The 22,544-nt window shown below is 39.7% G+C and overlaps 1 protein-coding gene across 1 annotated transcript; it reads right to left on the bottom strand.

Annotated features, from left to right (window-relative positions):
* Window positions 1-301: 301 nt before the first annotated feature.
* LOC114545823 (peroxisomal acyl-coenzyme A oxidase 3-like) lies at window positions 302-22,257 on the bottom strand. Its single transcript, XM_028564364.1, has 20 exons — window positions 22,194-22,257; window positions 20,011-20,186; window positions 19,321-19,418; window positions 19,083-19,218; window positions 18,387-18,461; window positions 18,102-18,191; window positions 17,300-17,443; window positions 16,187-16,275; window positions 14,365-14,461; window positions 11,958-12,140; window positions 11,340-11,462; window positions 11,131-11,251; window positions 10,913-11,035; window positions 8,773-8,886; window positions 8,490-8,605; window positions 6,736-6,791; window positions 6,140-6,258; window positions 5,981-6,048; window positions 4,873-4,959; window positions 302-643 (listed from the first exon to the last, which is right to left on the bottom strand). The coding sequence occupies exons 2-20, from the start codon at window positions 20,128-20,130 to the stop codon at window positions 524-526; spliced, it is 2,079 nt and encodes a 692-aa protein (XP_028420165.1). The 5' UTR covers window positions 20,131-20,186; window positions 22,194-22,257; the 3' UTR covers window positions 302-523.
* Between the last annotated feature and the right edge of the window lie 287 nt (window positions 22,258-22,544).

The following is a 22,544-nucleotide window of genomic DNA, read 5'->3' as shown; positions in this document are numbered from 1 at the left end:
GGCTCCAAAATAGTAGCAGCACTTCAACCCTTTTATGCCTTTTTTTTAGGCTTAGGACCTATTAAGCTGCTACTTGCTAGTTAGCTTGTCAGCTAAAGCTGCAAACTGTTAGCTGTGCATGTTTCCCTGCTGGATGTTTGTTTAGTAAGTCATTCAATAGAAATGAACTAATGTAAGTTTAAAGTTCTTAACGCTTTTTTCTGTCACATCTGTTCTTTTCTGTGGGTGTTCATTTGTAGGACATGTGTCTATAAGTGTGTCAAAGTCTTTTTGATTTGTTTAGCGACGGACCAGGAATCAAGAGTTCTTTAGTTCATACAGAGTTCTGAAGAGTGCACAGGATTCCAGCGTTTCAAAATAAACAGTTGATAAGGTACTCTGTATACAACATTTTGGACACTTTTTTGGCAATACGTTGTGTGTATGGACATTACATTTTAAATTGCACTTCGAATTACAGAGTTAGAATGTGGACACTCCAGACACATGTCCAGGGTTGTAGAGGGAGGTCGTTGAGTTGGTTCTAGAGTTTTGGACGGAGGGATCCGACCACCGGCTTGTCTGAGCAGAACTCTTTCCACCAGGAAGGCCGTTCCAGCACCTGGCTGCCCTGCATCACTGTCGACCACAGGTTCTTGTAAAGCTACGTGAGGGAGAAACAAGGAGAAGATGTGCTCACTGTTGGGAAAAAAAGATCCTGATCTATTTTCTAATCTTACTTTTCTTGTAACCTATTTCATTCTCGATATAATATACTGTATAGCTAAAAGACACCCAATTCTAGGGTTGGGTATCGAAACCCGGAGCTAATATGGCACCGGTTCCTATATGACCGTAATATACCAGTTTGGAATTTTGATTTTCAGTTTTTGGTGCCTCATTTTGGTGAAACGTAATTGCTTGTGATGCCCTCTGGTGCTAGTAGCTAGTAGCTGACTTCGGCTGAAAGCTAAACGGTGTAAAGTGTGGCTGTATTTCACAGGAATGGATTCCAAAAGCGGGACGTCCAACCGTCTGCAGCTAAAGACACAGAGGAGACTAGCTGCATTTTGAGACACCATGGACACTGCCGCAGTCGGAGATGTTAAGAAACAACACTGAAGGGACCTGATGGTGCATTCAATTGCACTGCGTAAACTCATGGTGCATTCAAGTGCAACATGAGAATTTCAATCTGTTGGTGTAAAGTACCCTTCTGCCATCTAGTGGTTCTTTTTGTTGTTTATATGCAATTGACTGGTGAAATAAATAATAATTATTGTATTACTTTTTTTTTTTGAAAGAGCACAAATCGTCAGTCGGCAACATTAAAGAACGTCTTATTTAAGGCCATATGGTTGAATATAAATAATTTAAAGTATCGATTAAGGCACGATTAAGGCACCTGCAAAGTTTTAAAAGTTATGGTTTTAGCACCAGTATCGAAAAAGAAAAAAAAAAACCTTAGGGAGGACATCTTCTTCATGCCATGTTTTGATATGACAGAGTTCCCTCCCTGTATGATCTAAGCTGTCATCATCACTTCCTGTCTAACCAGACATCATAAACCTGCAATTAAAGTGCCTTTTGGCTCCACACCAACCACAAGAAGAGGCAAAGCTGTCATCTTGAGGATACTGTAAACATACTACAGGCCTTCCAAATGTCACAACTCTTCCTGATTTCAGACAAACAACCCAAACAGATTTGATGAATTATGGCTCGGAACCTCACTATGTATTTGCATGCCGCAGCTGAATAGGAAGTTTGTTTATGTGGGTTAATAAAAATTCTGGAGTAATTCAGAGCAGGACGGCCTGCTGAGAAACTTGGCAGAGTAACTCTGACTTTACACTGTTTCTTTTCTGCATCATTTTATTGTTGTTATTATAAATTCACAGGAAAGAGGATTAGAAGGACATGACAAACGAGCATGGTCAGAAGCTGGTTTGAACCATGTGTAATTTCAGCATTCTATGCTGTTTGCAAGTGACCAGCTGCACATCTTTACTAGAGCAGATCTAATGAAGATTAATCATGATGTTGACTCATATCCAAGGCAATCTGAACTATGAGGCAGGAAAAGGCTCCATATTAATCATGTATCAGTTGGTTTATGGTCTTTTGAAACATTTTGTTTTGGAATATACTGTCGAGCACTACATCACAATAGCACATGTGACACAACAGTATGCATGGACCAAACTCAAACGTATATGTATTTCAATTTGTGGGGTGGTTTTGTGGAATGGTCTCAACAAAACGATCAAAATATAAATATAATGGAATTTTTCATTTTTGAAATGTACAAAAGATATATATTTTTTTAAATTGTCTGTTTAGTTGATCCCCCGGTCTTTATTAGGGGTGGGGAAAGAAAATCGATACAGCATAGTATCGCAATATTTTTCGTGGCAATACTGTTTCGATACACAGAGGCAAAGTATCGCTCTATATGTGTTGGTCAGATTGTCTGCCTGGAAACCCCATTTTGCAGCAATAAAATTGAAGATGATGAGATGAACAAACTGATGAAATGTATCTTTTTAGATAAAACAGTTGTTGACAAAGTTTCCTTTTGGGGACATCATTGGGAAAAATTTGAAGTTGGAAAAAAGGTAATAAATTGCAGTTTATTGCAGAATATTGCAATGTGTTTAAAATCGCAATATTGTATGGTGACATTAGTATCGTGATGATATTGTATCGTGAGGTCTCTGGTGATTCCCACCCATAGTCTTTACTTTAGACAAGAGCACTTGTTTATGGTAAAGACTGAGGGTAGGACTTGACAAGCCTAGGTTTAGTCCTATCCCTTTTCAAACCGGTCTAGTGTGTGTTGTGTGTGTGTTTTTTTTTTAATGTTATGATTTTTTTCTCCCTATAGTTATTCTTTTATTAATTTTTAATAATTCAAAATAAAGATAAAAATTAACTGAAATGGTCAGGTCTTGCATTACTACCATCTTGTATTATAGTTTTTATAATATTATAGATAAAAGACCAATTTTGCTGCAGAAATAAACTTGACAAACCCTGAGGCTGACACAGAGTAACACAATACACTGTGGGTCTGCATGACGTCTTCATTTCTCAGACAAAACAAATATCAGTTGAGCCTTTTTTCATGAATAAAGGAAGTTCCCAGGCAGTGCAGAGAGTCATTGTCAACAACTGTCAAAACGCAATTTATGGCCAAACGCAACGCTGTATGTGTGTTCCTGGAAGAGAGAGAGACAGCAGCCAAAGTGCTGCAGTCTTCTTCCAGTAATGAGACTTAACCCGACTGACTACATGTCTCACAGTGGGACTTTATGGGAATTAGGAGTAACTGAGAGAGAAAAAACAACTGTATGGTATGATAAAAAAAATACACTGATACTGTGTTTATTGGTTATTCCTAGAGAATATAAAGAGCAAAAATGTTTCCTTTGAGTATTTAGTTGGTTTGCAAAGATTGTGATATTAAAATTGAGGCTTGCTGTTTATTGTTACAATAACCCTGGGGTATTTGATATTAAAACATAACATGCATAACACAAGATAAGTGTTTCCTCAAAGAATAATCAAGTTATAGCCTCTCATATGCTCTAATCTAATAAAAAGAAGAGGTAACCCCTAAACCTGTCAGCAGCACCCTAAATGTGTTGCTATGACATGACAATTCTTGCATTATTTATGCGCACAACTCAAAATACTGAGGCATGGGTGTAAATATCATAACCGTTAGGGGGGGACAATAAACATAAAGTATCTTAAGAGCAATTATTGAAGGGGACACAAATAATACATAGGAAATTGTCCTTGTATGGAATATGTGTAGTTGTGGAAATACAGTAAGTAGATTGGGAGGGCTAATTCACATAAAACATCAGATGAAGTGATTCTTTTCTCTAATACAGATGATGCTGAACTGAGAACTGAGCCTTCTAGCAAGCTAACTAACTAGCCAGCCGGCCACCAAATTAGTAAAGTTTAACAACTTAATGTTACATTCATACACTCTTGTCACAGCGTAGAAAAGCACAGCGCTCTCGCCAGATGAGTGACACTTCGTTCGGCTCATGTTCTATGACCAGTGTGTAGCATGAAAGCACACGTTATTATGGAACCTACGCAACTTATAGGAAAGGCCCGCCCTTCAATAGCATTAACACACTACTATTGTCCAGACTTCCATGCTTGCTTATGCAAGGTAACGTAAACCAACTTGTTCAGGTCAGTAGCATTAACCCTAACCCTATCACCTAACCAATCGGCTATCCTAACCTTAACCACTCAAGGTCAATGCCTAACCCCAACCAATCGAGCTGCTTCGTAGGGCGGGCCTTTCCTAGAAGTTGCGTGGGTTCCATAATAACGCTGAAAGCGCGGTGGGTTGAATTAGCAAGCTAACTAATTAACTATCCAACAAGCTACCAAACAAGCTAAGTAACTTTATAGATGCTAACATAGCGCAGTATTGAAAAAATACATAATTTTTTTGTCATGACTAATTTATTAACGACTCAGCAATATCTGTATTAGAGAAAATAATCACTTCATCCAATTTTTAGAATGAATAAAAGAGCCTTGCCAGACTACTTAGTGATGCAACTCGTTCTCTCCCACGAGTCCCACCGGACTTCTGAGTACGTTAACGTAAAGGGAGGAAACCAAGCGGTGGACCAAACCACTGTGAGGCAAGGGAGGGGGGGGGCGACTTTTATTTATTTTATTCTTTTACTACTTACACAATAAATTAAAGTGTATATTATATACCATACAAATTGTGGTTTTAATTATATTTTTATGGGGGGGGACAACCCTCAGAAGGGATGGATCCCGACCCTCCTACGATTTCCGCCTATGTACTGAGGTATAAATAGGTTTTATGTATATGTATGTCTTTACCTGTCCATCAGCTTTGCCAATAGGTGAGTTGAGAATGAAATCAGTAGGTGCTAAAACATCCACCAATGCTACTGCATCATCCTTCAGCTGGAAGAGACACACAGACAGAGCAGGTCAGGTTGAGCTTAAAGTCAGGTGGGGGGGCATCATCATAACTTCATTATTCAGCTTAATGAAGACAGTCAGGAAGTATGGGCAGACACAAGAAAGGGACCTGATAACAATAAACACTATAACATACAGTATACCATAATTACAATCTATGTTTGGATATCCTTTCTGTTTTATTGGAACAAATGCATTGAATACACTGTTCTTAAAATTATACTGTCATAAAATAAAAAAACATATTTATAAGAACAAGTTCTTAATTTAGTTGTGTTAAATATAGCCTAATGTTTTATGTTTGTTATATTTCAACAAAATAATTCATGTTGTACTAATAATTTTAAGTAATGACTAATGTAAACTTGATTTGTCTACTCCATAAACTTACCACTCTGTGTTAATACATCTTGAGCTGTTAAGTTTCACCTTGTGTAAAAACTTAAGCGGTTTAAGGCAACGGGTTTCCACGCAAATTTCTAGTAAAGTACACATTATATAGCATTTTCAGGATTATACTTGCATTTTGTGTTTGTACTAGAACATGTCTACATGCTTTAATGTTTAAAAAAAAAAACTTGTTCTCACGCTGCCCATGGCTGCTGCACCTCTCTATGAGACGCTCTGTAGGAGCACCTGTCTCTTTAAGCCCCCCTCCCGCCAAAGCCCAGTCTGCTCTGATTGGCCAGCACGCTTCCTGGAATCTCCAGAGCTGGAGCTACTGCAACGGCGTATATAGCAGGACTTTGTACCGTTAAAAATCACCAACAAAGGCTTCTAAACCAAATATTACACAACCGGACATGTCCCAGCAGAAAAAGCAATCAGAATTTAGGGAGAAATTACCAGCATTGGCCGAGATTGCAGCTATTACGCGTTAGCATGTAGCTACTTAATAGTTAGCAGTATGCATTATAACATTGTGGATATGACAGAAAACACGGAAAAGCATGATATGTCACCTTTAACCCTTACGTATGGAATAGATGGAATGTTTCTGTACCTGGGAGCAGAGAGTGATAATGGCCATCTGGACCAACTCCATGGGCTTCCTTCCACTCAAGTAATTACCTGTGCATTAACAAAACTGTGTTACAAATATCTATACAATGCAATGCATTATCTAGATTGATGCATGTTGTATATAGAGTACAGTACACACCCTGGTAGAGTGTGGCCATGTGGTTCCTGAGGCTACACAGCCCATACAGGGCACACAGCTTGCTTAGTACAGGTCTGAGACCAGCTGGTGTGTCCGTATCAGTAGTCAGCTCATGAAACCTGTAGAAGAAAATGATTTACCTAGCAGTTTAAGTCTTATTTTATCCGTATATCCTCTTTCCTGCTCACTAATTTAGTTCCTATTATTTTCCCTGATCAACACACTTTTAGTGTCTCCTGAATTATGAAGTCTGTCTGCCTTTTGTCTAACAAAGCATTTTACTTTGGTCACTGTGAGTGAGAGCTTTTGTTTAGAGCCCAGGTTGGCTCCAGTGGAGATTCACACCTCATTTAAACAAAGGACCTTTTTTTTTTTTTTTTTCAATAGTTTGAGCAGACATGCAAATCTACTCAGATAGTCTTGTGAATGTTTTCTCAGTTATTCTGTTGCTTTCTGTAACCTTGTGTAAAACCCTGGCCAGAGACTCTGAGAATCCTACAGCTTCTTGAGCCCTTTCTCTATCCTCTGCGCAGTGAATAAAGCTCAGCTGAACCAGCCACTGAATTGGACCTGAGATAACTTTTTCTTCCACAAACCTCTGGAGGCAGTTGTGTTCTATGTAGGCGATGGCCAGGGAGCGACAGTGGTAGACCTAAACACACACACACACACACACACACACACACACACACACACACACACACACACACACACACACACACACACGGAAACATTTATAGCATCATTTTTTATGTCTGCTATAAACTCAGACGAACAACATCAAGCCACTGTTATCACAGTTCATATGCTTATATCATGGGTAAATTGTAATCTTTGTACATTAAATGAGAGTCCAATTAGATTATTAATCTTTACAGTGATAGCTCCAGTCAATACTATAAATCAAAGTCTAAGAGTAGGGTGAAACTGCCGAGCTAGCTCCATCAAAAGTGACACTGGAGCTTCCAGATTCTATTTAAGAAGTAAGAAACCTAATTCACATTAAATTAATTTTCAATTCAATTTTATTTATAATATCAAATCATAACAAGAGTTCTCTCAAGACACTTTACAGATAGAGTAGGCCTAGACCACACTCTATATTTTACAAAGACCCAACATTTTCAGTAATTCCTCCAAGAGCAAGCATTTAGTGCGACAGTGGCAAGGGAAATTTTCCTTTTTAGGAAGAAACCTCAGACAGACCCAGGCTCTTGGTAGTTGGTGTCTGACGGTGCCGGTTGGGGGTGTGATGAACAGTGGCAAATAATAGTCACAATAAAGATAATGGAACTATGACTAGAAATAGTAGTTGTAGTAGTTCATTACAGGGCACTGAAATGACCTGTGATTGGCCAGTCTCCCGTAAAAAGCTAGATTTTCTAAAGCCTGAAAACAGGGCCAAGACGAGGTGCCAGAGTACTGGTTTTCTCTCAGAACACTTAAAGGTTATTATGGATTTTTTGCAAAAACTGCCTACTCCAGCTATAAACCATACCATTAAGTCTTAAGTCCAAGATCTTTGTGAGATAAATATAACCTATATAGTAGCTATGAGAGCTAGCTACTAGCTAGCTTGCATGCGTTTACATTTCTACAGCGACAAGCAAGACTTAACAAAAAATGCGGAGTTGTGTGATTTGTTCTTTGTTGTGGTTATTAACCCTTCAAAATACATACAATATGAACACTGATGCCGGTAAAGCTTCTACTGTGCTTGTAAAACTTAAAAACTCTCAATAGCGGAAGGGGCGTCAAGACTTGGTTTACTAGATCTAGCTCTGCTTTTTGAAAAAGAATAATCACACTGTACACCTTACAGTACCTTCTTGGACTTGACTAATCAAACTTTTTTTCAAAAACTGCACATGTACACTCAACAACCTCAATCAACATACTAAATGACTCACTCTCTAGAGACTGTTACTTTGCTACACTGAATTGAATTGTTACATGTGCGTATGTTATATTAATTGCTCAAAAACAAGTGACATATTACTGAATCCAGTGACACACACATTTCCCAGAACCACAGCACACACCCGTCTGACACTGTGTCTGACCTCCGGCCTGCATCTGGGACATAACACAAACCATATGATGCAGCCAAGACTCTGTAAAGAGTCCAAAACTCACACCTCTGTTTTACTGTTACCATTTATTTCTGTTTCTAATCAGCTGGCCTGGAGAAATGACGCAACATGTCTATCTTCTGTGGACAGCAATTCAATTCTGAGCCATCACTTCCAATGCTTTGGTTTGATAATGAGTTACATCAGAAGCTTAGGTTATTGGCAAAAATATGCTCTGTGCAGTGGTGTGTGTCTCTGTTTGTGTGTGTGTGTCTTACCTGGCTGTTGTTACGGGCCTCAAACTCCTCCTTTCCCGAGGCCATCTCCTGCTCCAGCCTCTTCTGGCTCTCTTCCAGCAGGAAACACACCAGCCACTTATAGGCTGCCAGTGGCACTGATATGGTGAAAAAAGGAGTACGCTCACTATGTTAAACTGAGAAACAACTCTAGAAATGCAGTCAGTAGAATGTATGTATCTGTGAAATTTAGATAACTGGTTAAATGTATATTTAGACACCATGTAGAGTTCAGGGAATAATCCCTTCTGAGTTCTAGGAGTACCTGCAGAGTCCATACACTCCTCCATCGTTCTTGCTGTGAACCTGCTTTCCAGGATCTTGTGGGAATCATCCAGGAAATCCACAGTGTGAAGAGGAGACTCAATGCGCACACCATCTGAAACCGCACAACACAGCAGCTGAAACTTTAGAGATAAGAGTTCCTGCGCTCACAATGAATTCTGTCAGTGTGTCTGAGGTTGCCAATACATGATCTAATTGCCTTATACACGACATTTACTGAGAATTCACCTTGAAAATTCAGATCTCGTAGTATATGTCTAACATTAATGTTCCTCATGGTGCACAGAGGGAAGCCTTTGTGAACAGGGAGAATGAAGCAGATTTCTTTTTTAAATATAGCTCATAACGCATGTGTCAGGACTAATTAAACGGAACAAAAACAAGAACAATCTAAAGCTTTACTTCTCCCACAATCCCCAATAGGATGTCACAGTGTACAAAAATACTCTATTGGTCTGAATATAAGACGCCCCTGATTATAAGAGGACCCGCCCTCTTTCAAGACTCATTTTTGGAAAAATACTTTTTGAAGACCAAATCTTGTTTTTGTAAAGAAATTTTTTTATTTGAAAATAATTCTAATATCACATTGAATAAAACAAGGTAGGCTGTTAATATTTTCAATATCTTTTTAGATGAAAGCATCACATTCAAAGGTCCAACATGTAATATATTTACTGTAATAAATCCCCAAATGTGTCATCAAATATTAAGAAAACATGCTAAGTTGAAATATTATCTTTTCTGACAATGCTAATGCCAGGATTTTCTCCTTTTTGAAATTACAGAGCTGCGCGGAGAGTGAGAGGAGAGATCCAAACACAGGCATGGCTTTACAGAAGAAATGGGTCATGTAACGCAACATTAAACCATATCGATACAAACGGTATTGTCCAATCTCATATATCGTTTGAAAATATATCGAACCCTCCTTTTCAGCACCCTGGAGTAGACTTCACCAGGGAGGCTGAGAAGTGGGATACCCCTGAAATTGGCACACACTCTGATACCCCTTTTTGAACAGGGAAACCACCACCCCAGTCTGCCAATCCTTGGGCACTGTTCCAGACTTCCACGCAATGTTGAAGAGGCATTTCATCCAAGACAGCACCTCCACACCCAAAGCTTTCAGCATTTCTGGACAGATCTCATCAATTGGGGCTTTGCCACTGTGGAGTTGTTTGACCTCAGTGACTTCCACCAGGGAAATTGACAACAATCCCCCATCATCCTACAGCTCTGCCTCCATCGTAGAGGGCATGTTAGTTGGATTCAGCAGCTCCGTTCAGTTGAGGTCAACAGCCTCCCATCCTTACTGCACACAGCTTTGATGGTTTACCGTTTTCCACTCCTGAAGTGGTAGAGTTTTCCAGAAGCACCTTGGTGCCAGCCAAAAGTCCTTCTCCTTGGCTTCTCCAAACTTCTCCCAAACCCGCTGCATTGCCTCTTTCACAGCAGAGGCTGCAGCCCTTTACCTTGCACCTGTACCTTGCAACTGCCTCCGGAGTCGTCCGGGATAACATATCCCGAAAGGACTCCTTCTACAGTCAGACTGCTTCCTTGACCACCTCTGGGCCTGGCTCCAGACGTGGGCCCTGGGCTTCCTCCATGCTGGGTACTTCCTCCTCTTCCTTGTTTTATCATATGGTATTTTTAAACCATTCTTAGTCTGGCCCTTCGCCTGTGACCAATTAGTCACGGTAGACCCTACAACGAGCACCAGGCTCCCAACAACATAGCCCTTAGGTTCATAGGGACACGCCACCCTCTCCGCCACGATAAGGTGATGGTGAAAAACGTGAATATGTCACTATCACGATGAGCTAATTTTGGCTAATTGGTGATGAATGCTAGTGACTGGGCCTTCATTGTTATTGTACATGGTCCAAAATATTCCTTAACATTGGCAGGTGCATCAGCATTAGCAACTGCAGAACATCCTGGTAATCACGAAAAAGCGATATGATTGTAAATCGGCACAACCCTTGTGCAGAACTCAACTTTAAAGTCAGCCTTTTGAAGGAATTTTGGCACTACTACAGTGCAACCTTTTACCAGCGCCCCCCTAACATTAAAAGCTTAATATAGTTTAATAATTCCTCAGTGCATAGGGGACTGACCACGGTGTTTAGCATGGAGCCAGCTGAGCAGGTAGTTGCTGGTCTGTTGCAGCAAGACGTTGTTGTCTCCTTCATATGTGCAGTTTGGGTCATTGTCATTACGCAGATCACCCAGCCGGTTCACTGAGAAAGAGAAAAGGTAGTTAGGTGTGTAGGGGTGTGTGTGTGTGTGTGTGTGTGTGTGTGTGTGTGTGTGTGTGTGTGTGTGTGTGACTGACTGGCCAGGTATCCATGTCCACCACAGGCCTCCCTACACTCCTGAATCCCTCTCTGAGCAATCCATGAGCCCAGCGGTTTACTAGAGGATGCTATGGCATGGATCTCCCTCCCCATCTCTGCCTGCAATACACACACAGCAGACATATTAGACTATAGAGTTATTCTAACTCTGGATATAGACACACACATGCACATCATCTTAACTCACTTGTCTGTCACTCTTCTCCCTCATCATCTGTCCAATCTGGAACTCAAAAAAGTTCATGAAGATGGATTTGGAGAAGTGTTCAAGAGCATACGCTACTGCCAGGTACGGAATCAGACGCCATTGCTGAAACAACGTAAAAAATATCCAAGGAATTTGGGTAAACATTTATTTATTTTTTACAGTGCATAGTAAAAAACATTTCTGTAAATATACAAGAATTTTTTAAATGAAATGAAACACAAATTAAGATTAGGGTGAATCGCAAATTAAATGCACATTTAATCTGTTCTAAATGTACTATAAAAGGGGATATTTTTTCAAGTTGTCAATGCCCCTAATGTGCTGCACCTGTGTCCAATTGTCTCCTCTGTGTCTGTGTATATATACCTGTGCCAGTTTGTTTTGTACCGTTTGTGTCAGCTTGTTTTCCCCGTGGGCTTCTAGTGAGTTTAATCCTGCTTTGTTTTCTGGTTTTGGATCTCTGAGTTTTGGTATTTTCGCTAGTGTGGACTTTGGCCCCCTTAGAATGAGTTGTGCATTTATGAGTCTATTACCCTGTACTCTGTAATATGATTAGGTACATTTGATTTCAAATTCACTCCCTCCCTCCAACCTGACCTGTAACTGGTACTCCAAAACAGGAATCTCCTCTGTGTTTTTGGGTCCAAACTGTTTTCTGGTGGCTGAGAAGCGGATGGCGATAATCAGAGCCAGCTTCAGGTTGACCAAAGCCGTCCTGGTGATATACACCCTGCCAACTGACAGGGCACCCAGAGACTCCCCGAGACGCTTGTTGGGGTCCTGAACGAGAGAAACGTCACAACGGAGAGACATGAGAAACAACAGAATGGGATATTCGTCTAGATACCAGCTGGCTTCACTGAGCCGAACAGTGGCCGTCCTGGATAAACAGTATCACGAAGCTGGTTATCTACTGGCTAAGTTAACTCTGGGTTTTCCAATCCAGCTACCAGCATTTTCGAGTGAAAGTGGGGGAGTTGTTAAGTACAAACAACATCATCAGAACAACCAGTGGAACACTTTATATGAATATATCCGTGGGAACATTTGGTTATAGCGACAGCATAAATTGATATTCAGCAAGGTGAAATGTAAACGATAGAAGAAGCTGCAGAAACACTATAAATCATTTCCATATTATTAAAAGTTAACAGTACCATGGGGATCCAGCCTGCAGGTTTAAAGTCTGCCAGCTTTGCAAAAGCATAAAGTTAAGCCCAAAGATAGCTGCCTGACCCACTCATCTAGCTTTGTAATGCAGGCCCCTGGACTGTCCTTGCTATTTACACCTCTCATGGGGTACCAGAGGAATGTTCCAGGCCTGGTTGTCATTACCAGCCATCTTCTCACCACATCCATATGGATTTGGCCCCTGAGAGCTCATTAAACCACTGCAGCAGTGAAAAGCAGCCATAATGTGGAGACAGCGTTTGACTGATGAACAGTTAAAGGTTGCCTACTACATTTGTTTATTCACATCTGTGCCTGCATGCATTATAAATAGAGTTTTTGCAAGGGGAGCGGTTCCTATGGGATTTGCTGGTGAAATAAACATTGATGGGAGTACATGAGTATTAGATTTTTACACAGCTTTAAAAGGCAATTAAATTACTGTAGATTTTATGTGATAGTTTTGGTTTCATGTCTGTAGGTCTCCATCTTGAGATTTCTGCTTTGGCTGAGCCAGGCAGCTTTGGCTCAGGTGGTAGAGAAGGCTGTAACTTAAGAAATCTAGAAGCAGTAACTTAAGAAGTCCTCTGCTGTCCGCTGAAATCTGCACAATTTAGGGGTGATGTTTGATGAATCTACATTGATTGACACACATGTAAAGCAGCTAACCCAATCTTGTTATTTTTCCATCTGAGAAATATTAGCTAATTGAAATGTGTAATTTCAACTGCTGAACTTGAGCTCATACGTACATGCATTTATCTCTTCCCGCATTGACTACTGCAGTTCACTATTCTCTGCACTCAGTATGTCTGCCCTCAATTGCCTTCAGTCCATTCAAAGCGCTGCCGCAAGGCAACTTTCAAGGTCATCTAGAGAAGACTGTCTCGCATCACCCCTGTACTCAAGTCTCTCCACTGGCTCCCTGTCAAATATAGGATCAGGTTAGTCACCTGCATATGTGACTGACCTTCTGGTACCTTATTTTACAGTGCGTCCTCTAAGGTCTACTATGTCAAATTTGCTAAATGTTCCTCGCACCCGGCTTAGGACCTGTGGTGACCGAGCCTTCGCGTCGGTAGCACATAGACTTTGGAATGCTCTGCCTCCTCCAATACAATCTGCTGTCTCTGTTGACTCTATTAAAAATCTGTTAAAACAATTTTTTTATGGGTTAGGGGATCGCTATATAAGTACATTTTACTTACTTACTTACACTAGCTGGAGATGTCCAATCCGTGCATACTTTAATGTATTTGTGTCAGTTGAAATCGAGCCGATCAAAAACAATCATTTCTTTACTCTTGTGTTTTGTCCACCTCAGTACTTCAGTGGTGCTTGTCTGCTTGATCTGTGTTTTCTCTGGAGGAGCGAGACGTCTTTACTCCGATCAATTCATGTCATTGTTAGGAGTCGCATTCTCCCACTTAAACTTTCATAAAAATCATATCAATAATTTAAGCTTATCCATCAATTTAATATTTTTGAAACATGGTCTTCAGTATTTGTATTCATTTAGTTTATATAAAAGGTTGGTCAGATTATGTGTACTACAGCTGTTATTTCAATGAGCTAGATACAGTATATTTTAAATCCATATTTACAGCAATTGAATATAAGGATTGGATCACTGGCAGAGGCTTAAAAGCTCTGTAGAGCTGAGGGGAACTGCAGAGTTGGTGAACATTTGCTGTAGGTTTATCCCTTCTAGCGACACCTTACACATTACTCAACCATTTTATTAATTGTTAAGAAATAGTGCATCTTAAATTTATCTTGAATTAGTGCTTCCAATGCCTATTGAGCGCTTTCCACCAGTGGAAATCTAACTAACCTTAATTGGTGTAATGTAGCGACCATCAGGAGTAACATCTCCCGTCTTATTCAGCAGATTCTCCCGAGGGATCCTCACATTATTGAACAAAGCAAACCTGAAGGGAGAGAGACAGAGAAATTATATTTGGTTACACAGACACTGGAAACATGCAACACAAAAGAACTACATATATATTGAAATTATAGTGATGTGGTAACCTGGAAATCCAGAGCCAAATCCGAAAGATTAAGGGTCTGGCAATGAGTAATGAAAATGGCCCAACTCGAGGGGCGGCACCAAGCATGCATTTGAAAATCTCACTGCACACAACTGGATAACGCTACAACCAATCACAACAATACACGGAGTGACGTATCCAGAGTGTACCCATACACTTAGCTACCAGCGGAGCTAACTGGTAGATTAAACTCTTCGTATCTGGTCGGTAAAACAGCAAAAACGTCCTTCTTGCAAAGAAAAAAACGAGTTAGACTTGGCTTTTTAGATAAAAAGCCAAGTCTAACTCGTTCCTTGTATCGGCCAAAGCCGTTTCAAACAATTGGTGTTCAACCGTAGCCATCATGTAATGTTTACTAATGACTTCAACTTCACAGCGCTGTCGTCATCTGCTCGCCTCTATCAGATACACCGATGTGATTGGTGCAGCTCAGCTACCAGGGCATAGTTAATGAGCATCATTACTGAATGGCAGAGTGACTCGCTGAGCAAATTCAGATTGTGCTCTCATGAGAACTCTGGATTTCCAGGGTAGTGATGTGTTTGCTTGAACTTTAAGCAGCAAAAAATAATAAATCATTGAATTTATCAACTGCTTTATTGCCTGACTAAAACCCAAATTCCACACACATTCCGGTCAGTATCAAGAAAGTACAGAGGTTCAATACCAGCCCCATTTACTGTGATTGTTATGCAAAAATAAATGAATTCTCTCATTCAAGAAGCTTGAACCAACACATTGTAAATGGATACATTACTTAACCCTGTATATTACAGCCCGTTTGATTTGCTTTGTTAAAATCAGTTTTTTTGCATGCTTTAGTATCAGTCTCAAATATTTCCTCCGGGTCTGACATTTCACTGCTATAAACTATCAATGCAGCTAGCTCCATTTAGTTGTTTTACTGAGGCACTGAAGAACATGTGTTGCCACTTTACATGAGCAAGGGATGGTGTATGGTGTGTGTAGTATGGTAAAAATCAGCACTTTGAACTATAACATAAATATATGATAAATATAAGTAATTTTTCAAGATGAGCCTCTTTGGCTTTCATTTGTACAAATAACTCTTGAAATACTGATGAAGTCCAGCCTACGCTTCCAGCTAAAATAGACTGTACGCAAAATGCGGTGGGAAAGCAAGTTAACAGTAATATTGAGCAGTAGCTTGAAGTGGGCATCCTGAGCTTAAGAATGGAAATGACTGAGCTGGAAATAGCTGGAAAATATCCAGAAGAAAATATTTTATCCAGATGTCTTGCACTCACCAGCACCCAAAATGATACAATGTCAACTGGGGACTATATAATGTAGCTTACCTGTGATTGCTACTTCACATACAGTAGGCCTATGTTAGTCAAAACTCTCGACATGCATACTTTCCCACCACACTTACATTCATACTGTCACTGTCCTTGCATCATTTTACATTTTATTATAGAGCTCAAGCATGTAACACCATTTCTGTATTGACTTGTTTTCTGTAAGAGGTCGTACATTTCTACATGTTAGAGCCTTGGGCTTTCTCTGCCACTGTAACAAGCTGTTAAACATCAGATCTTTGGGTAAAATACAACAATGCCTCCCTCTGCTGTCACCTACCCGTTATCCAGTCCGTTCTGCCCCAGCTTCTTGCCCATGTCTCCAACCAGCACACCAGGCAGAGCTAGCAGGGTCTTGGGATCTCTCAGCTGCAGCACAATGGTTATTGATTTAACTCAGATTTTTAAACATATTATGTCTGTGTATGTTTCTTGGCAGAGGCATTTGTCCACAATAAACAGTTTATTATCATTGAAATATGTTCAGTAAACCAAAGTCGCCTCCATCAAACGTCAGTTGTCAACAACGCGTCACCAACTGGGGAACTCGGGTATCAAAATCCAGCCCGAGTTTCCAACCTCTGATTCCCACAGGACGTTACATGAATGGTGACGTTTTCACTCGGAAAAAACGTTTTTCCAATGTCCATGAACGCACGGACTGTCTTGTCTCGTTTTAGGTCACTTCACTTCCTGGTCTTTGTCTGCCTTCCCGCCATGTCTCATAATGCCTCATAATGCCCCATGCCCCTCCCCTAATGTGCTGCACCTGTGTCCAATTGTCTCCTCTGTGTCTGTGTATATATCCCTGCCACTTTCCTTAGTCCTGTGCCAGTCCGTTTTGTACCGTTTGTGCCAACGTTCCAACCTGTTTTCCTTGTGTGCTCCTAATGAGTTTGTTGACCCTGCTTTGCCTTCTGAGTTTGCATCTGTGCCTCTGAGTTTTGGTGCTTTTGCCTGTATTTTCTCTTACCGTTTGTGGATACACTGTTTGGACTTTGACACCTAAGAATGAGTCACGCATTTGTGAGTCTATTACCCTGTGTGAGCGCTTTGTCACATTAACACACATTTTGTTTTTTGGTTGGATTATGTTGTCTGTCAACTGACATGACATGACATGTTGTTATGACATGACAACATTCATAACGTACACTCCAGACAACATAACCTTTTCTGGTTTTGGATTTCTTTTACCAAATGACATTGTATATTTCATTGTCACACTGTACTGTAGACTAGGAACAACATTCCAAGTTGAAAACTTGGGTAATACTGAGTTTTCTGAGATTTTATGCTGTGTGACATCAAATAACATTTCCTGATAATGTAACCACAACGTACAAACTAACTTACTAACAACTTGGTCAGGGATTGATGGTTAGAGTCTTACCGGCACAACAAAAAAGTGCAGGCCGTGGCACACCTGGTCAGGCGTGTAGAGCTGAGCGAACACCGCAGCGTGGGTCGCAGTCTTACCCATGTTCCCCACCCAGAACTTGGCGGCCTCAAAGTCCGGAGAATTGATCACAAACTCCTGCAGAGTAGAAAGGTAAATGGAAAATAAGTCCAAATTCCCCCAACATTTCCCAATGAAATCTGAGAAGGTGGAAGGACCAGTAAACCAGAAACATTTTACCAGGATATATTTTATCAGATGAAGGTTTGAGGACCAAAATGTTAATAAAGTGAGCACAAGTGATTGAGAGTGTCAGGATTTTTCCTTCTTTCCTGTCAATAAGACTGTCTGGTGTGAAATAACTTTGTAGTAATTGATTTAGATAACCAATTAAGACTACATTTTGTAGATATTTTTCTAATCCTTGCTTTTCTCGTGTGAATTATGAGAAAACTTGAATTGACTAAAAAATTATATTATATTAAAATACAACTGGGATTGAAAGTCCAAGCCTGGTTGCTCTTGTTTTTTTGTTTGTACGATTTTAGCCTTTTACCATATGTAATTGGTGTGTATTTCTAGCTATAAACTGTTGAAACCCAGGAAATGACTTTGGTGTTCCTAATGGTTTTATGGCCCTGCTGGCAACCTGACAAATTCAAAACTGTGACGAGCAACAAAAGAAACACATTAAGGAAAAATGGCATACCTACTGTAGATACATTTATGCTGTCATATTGCCATTTAACATTCATACAAGCATATATTGTTTGTGTCTGGTGGTGCGTGTTCTGACCTGGGTGGAGGGGTCATATGTTGCTGTGGTCCTCATGGCTCTGGTGTTGCTGCCGTGGCTCAGCTCAGTCATTCCAAAGCATCCAAACATCTACAACAGACACATGCAGTTGCAAATTCAGATTTAATGTTGATCATTCAGCACATGCATCTTATCAATCTATAGGGGCAGGATCATTGTAGACCCTCCCTGTACCGCATTGTCCCGTTCGACGGCCATTAATAAAGCACTGATGCAACTGTAAAGTGGAGTTATTGGCAGCGTAAAGCTGTGTTGAACTCTTACCGTCATGTCTTGAATGTTTTCAACATAGTTGTTGTGTCTCCCTGATCCTAAGTTGGCAATAGTTGATCCATAAATCTGAAACCAATATGTTTTACAGGGATGAGACAATGAATGAAAATGAAAAAGGAAAGTTGCTAGCTAAAGTTTGGGAGAAATATAAAAAACTATCCATACAGAGTCTACAGTTAGCATCTCTTTGACGCTGTACTTTAAGTGGTGCTTTGAGCTAAATGATAACATGGTGATGTTTAGTAAGCAATTTCTCCATGTTCAGCATCTTTAATCTTAATAAACTATTGGACAGATTGAAATGTTTACCTGATGATGGTGCTAGATGAAACGGTATTAGCCTACATCATGTGGGAACCATGAATGTCCATAGTAAATGTAATTGTAATATATCAATAGCCTGGCTAAACCCTAACAGTGATATGGTAATTTTAAAAAGGCAATTACAAATGACAAATCTTGTTATTTAGGTTGGAGGGCTAGTTGCATGTTGAAGAAAAGCAAAGTACAGGCCCTGTACAGTATAGGGGCATAGTCAATATGGAAAGTCAACACTATAGGATTATTAATGAAGAAAGTAAATATAATGCATTTTATTGCTAAGTAGATCAAATTATAGTATACATTTCATTCAACCTCTTTAAATTTTTGATACACCCATATTCAATCCCACCAATCCACACTAACCTCTTTGTTGAGAAAGTACTTGGCCGCCAAGGAACAGTCATACATGATCAGGCAACTATTGAGAGTCACAGCCTTCAAGGGGTTAGCCATTACCTCTTCTCTTGTCAGAAAGTTGTAGCGGATGAGCTGCTTTAACCTGTGAATTTTTTATCTGAAGCTTTATTTTCTTTATGTACATTTAAGGATATGATAGATAACATATGCTGTCACTGGTGGTTGCATATGGTTATGTTGATACCTGAAGAAGGTCAGCTCTCTCATTTTCGCGAGAGGGATGTCTTCACCGGGCCGACGTGCAAACAGAGGGTCATTCTCAAGTGTCTTGAACACATGTTGCTGCAGCACAAGAGAACATGATCAGGATAGACAAAGAATTAAACACAGAAAAGGAAGCAACACCATGTTAAGAACACAGAAATTCCCAAATAGAAAGACAATTTGATAAACTGATTAGGACAACCAGGATGCAAAATAAATACAACTATGTAAAGCAATTACAAGTAGAAGTCTGGAGGTCCAAAATCAGATTTCTAAAATGTCCTTTAAGGCACAATGAGTTGATTTTGAGAAAGTGTTGTATTTTGTTCCACGAGTCAGGTGCACTAAAACAATTGTTTTTCATCAATCCAGATGCCGAGATATTTTATTCTGTGACTCTCTCGATAGTAAGTCCGTTCATAGTGGAAATATTAGGGTAACCATAATCTATATCCCTGGCTCTTGAAAATAGCATGTTTTAGCTTTGTTTTTATCAGCGTTTAGTAAAACTCTTAGGTCTTTCAGATTCTCTTGTAGAATTTTACATAATCACATGGTCCGAAGTTCGACTCCAGCCTCGGGATCTTTGTTGCAAATGGCAATTGTGTATACTATTGAACCTATTACAAAAATGTTGTAACTACAGAGAGCATTTGATGCTGACAGCTACCTTAAATGCAATGATTTCCTCTCCGTCTAAGAAACAGACCATTTCCTTCCAGTTGAAAGAGGCTTTGTTCCTGTACATATCCAGCGGGCCACTGGGAAAGTCAGCCACTTTATCAGCCATCTTGTGTTCAGACTGAAGGGGTTCACCGACCAGGGAAATAAGGCACTTTGCTCTTTCTGAGTAAAGAAGAAACAAGGGAGGAACATAAATGAATGCAGGGGTATACTATATATATATAATTTTTTATTTGCACATTCTGCACTCAAACCATTCAGCCTCCTTTTTTTTACATTAAACAGCAAACAGACAAAATATTTGTTTCTGTATTTATTGTTTATTTCATATTAATGTTTAATATATTCGTTTATTATGTATGCACCAATGACCAAGGCCAATTCCTCGTAAGTGTAACTTACTGTCGAAATAAACCCTATTCTGATTCTGATATGAATCCATGTTGAATCAAATTATTATACAGGAATTCTGGGGCACATTATGTTCCAGTAAAGGACTGTACCCAACACCTACTGCTATCTGGCAATGCCGATGCAGCTTCTGTCTGTTAAAAGGAAGTTTTTCCTCCACGGTTGCACCAACTGCTTGCTCTTGGGGGGGGGTCTCTGAAAAGTGTGTGAAGATTGTGGTCTAGGCCTATCTTATCAGTAAGGTGTCCAGAGATAACTTTTGACACTATAAATAAGATTTAATTGAAAATGTGCCCACATTTTGAGAAATTAGAGCAGAGATGATCAAAAAAAGTTTGCTCCTTATGACCTCATAAGGAGAAGATTCCAGATTGGCCCATCTGAGCTTTCATTTTCTCAAAGGCAGAGCAGGATACCCAGGGCTCAGTTTACACCTATCACCATTTCTAGCCACTGGGGGACCATAGGCAGGCTGGGGGAACTCATATTAATGTTCAAAAAACCCTCATAAAGTGAAATGTTCATGCCATGGGACATTTAACTGTCGTCTCTGCAGGACAGTCACGTTTTGTCTGCTAAACTCAAATGCAACAACCGTTGAAAGGACCAAAGGCAAAGTTAACTGAAGATCTAGTAATCTATCTAAAAAAGGATTTTCAACTGACGCACCCTTTTTTTTTATTCAATCAAAACAACGTTCGTCGCTGCTTTCAGTACAGAGCAGAGTTCAAAGTTTCATCCGGACCCAAATTTAACAATTTGCAGAGAACTGCTCAGATACAATATGTTCTTCAAGTAATATTACTTTAAGATTTGTCAGAGCTTTATTCTATTTGTTAAAATGCAACACCAAAAAAGGACTCAGGACTACATTATCCCAGAGAGGCTAAAGATTCTCTTTAAACACAGTTTCATATTTTTGACACCTTTTATTATAGTTGTGAAAATGCAAAACAGCAGTGCTGCAGATTTACTGTGTTATATGATCCATATCTTCTACTGGCTTGACCTCTGTGATTTGATTCTGAAAGCAGTTACAAGATCTCGGAGAACAAAGCGACCCAAAGCAGGGTTCAGTTCACAATGTTGTAAAGGTTCAGAGAGACTCAACAATCTATACATTTTCTAACAATTCGCTCCATTCACTTACTCACTAGATAAGAAAAGGGCCAAGAGGAAAGGAGGATTGGTTCATGGTTGGTTCACAATAAATCTTCAAGAAGGAAAACAGTGAAACAATTTGATACAAATGTACGTATGATACCAATAAAAACAGATGAGAGGCTTTGTTTGAGTTTTTACAGAATGGAATGTGACAGATTCACAACAGCACATCGTTTGACATTCAATGTGGAAGTCAGTCTCTCCATTAAATTTCTTAATTCCATGAACATCTCTTCTTTCTCACAAAAAAAAGAATTAGAAAAGATATTTTTGTATTCCTTTTGAAAAACATCTTCATAGTTGGGTTAGTTAATTGGTTAATTAACTGAAACACAAATTCTAAAAAAGAAAAATCAAATCAATGCTTCTGCCAATTTTACTGTCCTCAACTTGGCCAAAGCCATAACTGTGGCCTGTGTTAGAGGTACCATAGTCTGGATCAACTGAGGTACATTTCCAGGATAATTGACTGGAATCTCCCTTTATTGCATTTAAAAAATAATATAATAAAGTTTTCACAAATCTCAAAGTTGCTTTTAGAACGCTTTAATGCTTAACCTAAAATGTCGCTATTATTGTATAGTTGTGTCTTACCTTATATGTGAGCTTCCCCTGTTGATATCGCTGTCTCTCTTCTTCTGTGGTCAAAAATGACCTGAGTACAGATGGAGAGATTGAGAGAGAGAAAGAGATTGAGAGAGAGAGAGAGAGAGAGAGAGAGAGAGAGAGATAGTAACAGGAAAAGTTAATATCTTACAACTTGTCTACATAGTGAGCACCTCACTTTATTAACACCTGTTTACCATCTAAACAGAGGTATCAGGGTGTGAAGAACATCTTGGTCCATACGGGGACCAACGACCTGACAGCAAGGTTCAGAGACTTACCAATAGCACTGTGGTGTGACTCTGTCCTATCTTCTACCAAGCAGTCGTGGAATGTAAA

The sequence above is a fragment of the Perca flavescens genome, chromosome 19 (genome assembly GCF_004354835.1).
Source record: "Perca flavescens isolate YP-PL-M2 chromosome 19, PFLA_1.0, whole genome shotgun sequence".
Classification (NCBI taxonomy): Eukaryota; Metazoa; Chordata; class Actinopteri; order Perciformes; family Percidae; genus Perca; species Perca flavescens.
The sequence above is the reverse complement of the archived record's forward strand: the minus strand, read 5'-3'. Positions and strand labels throughout refer to the sequence as shown.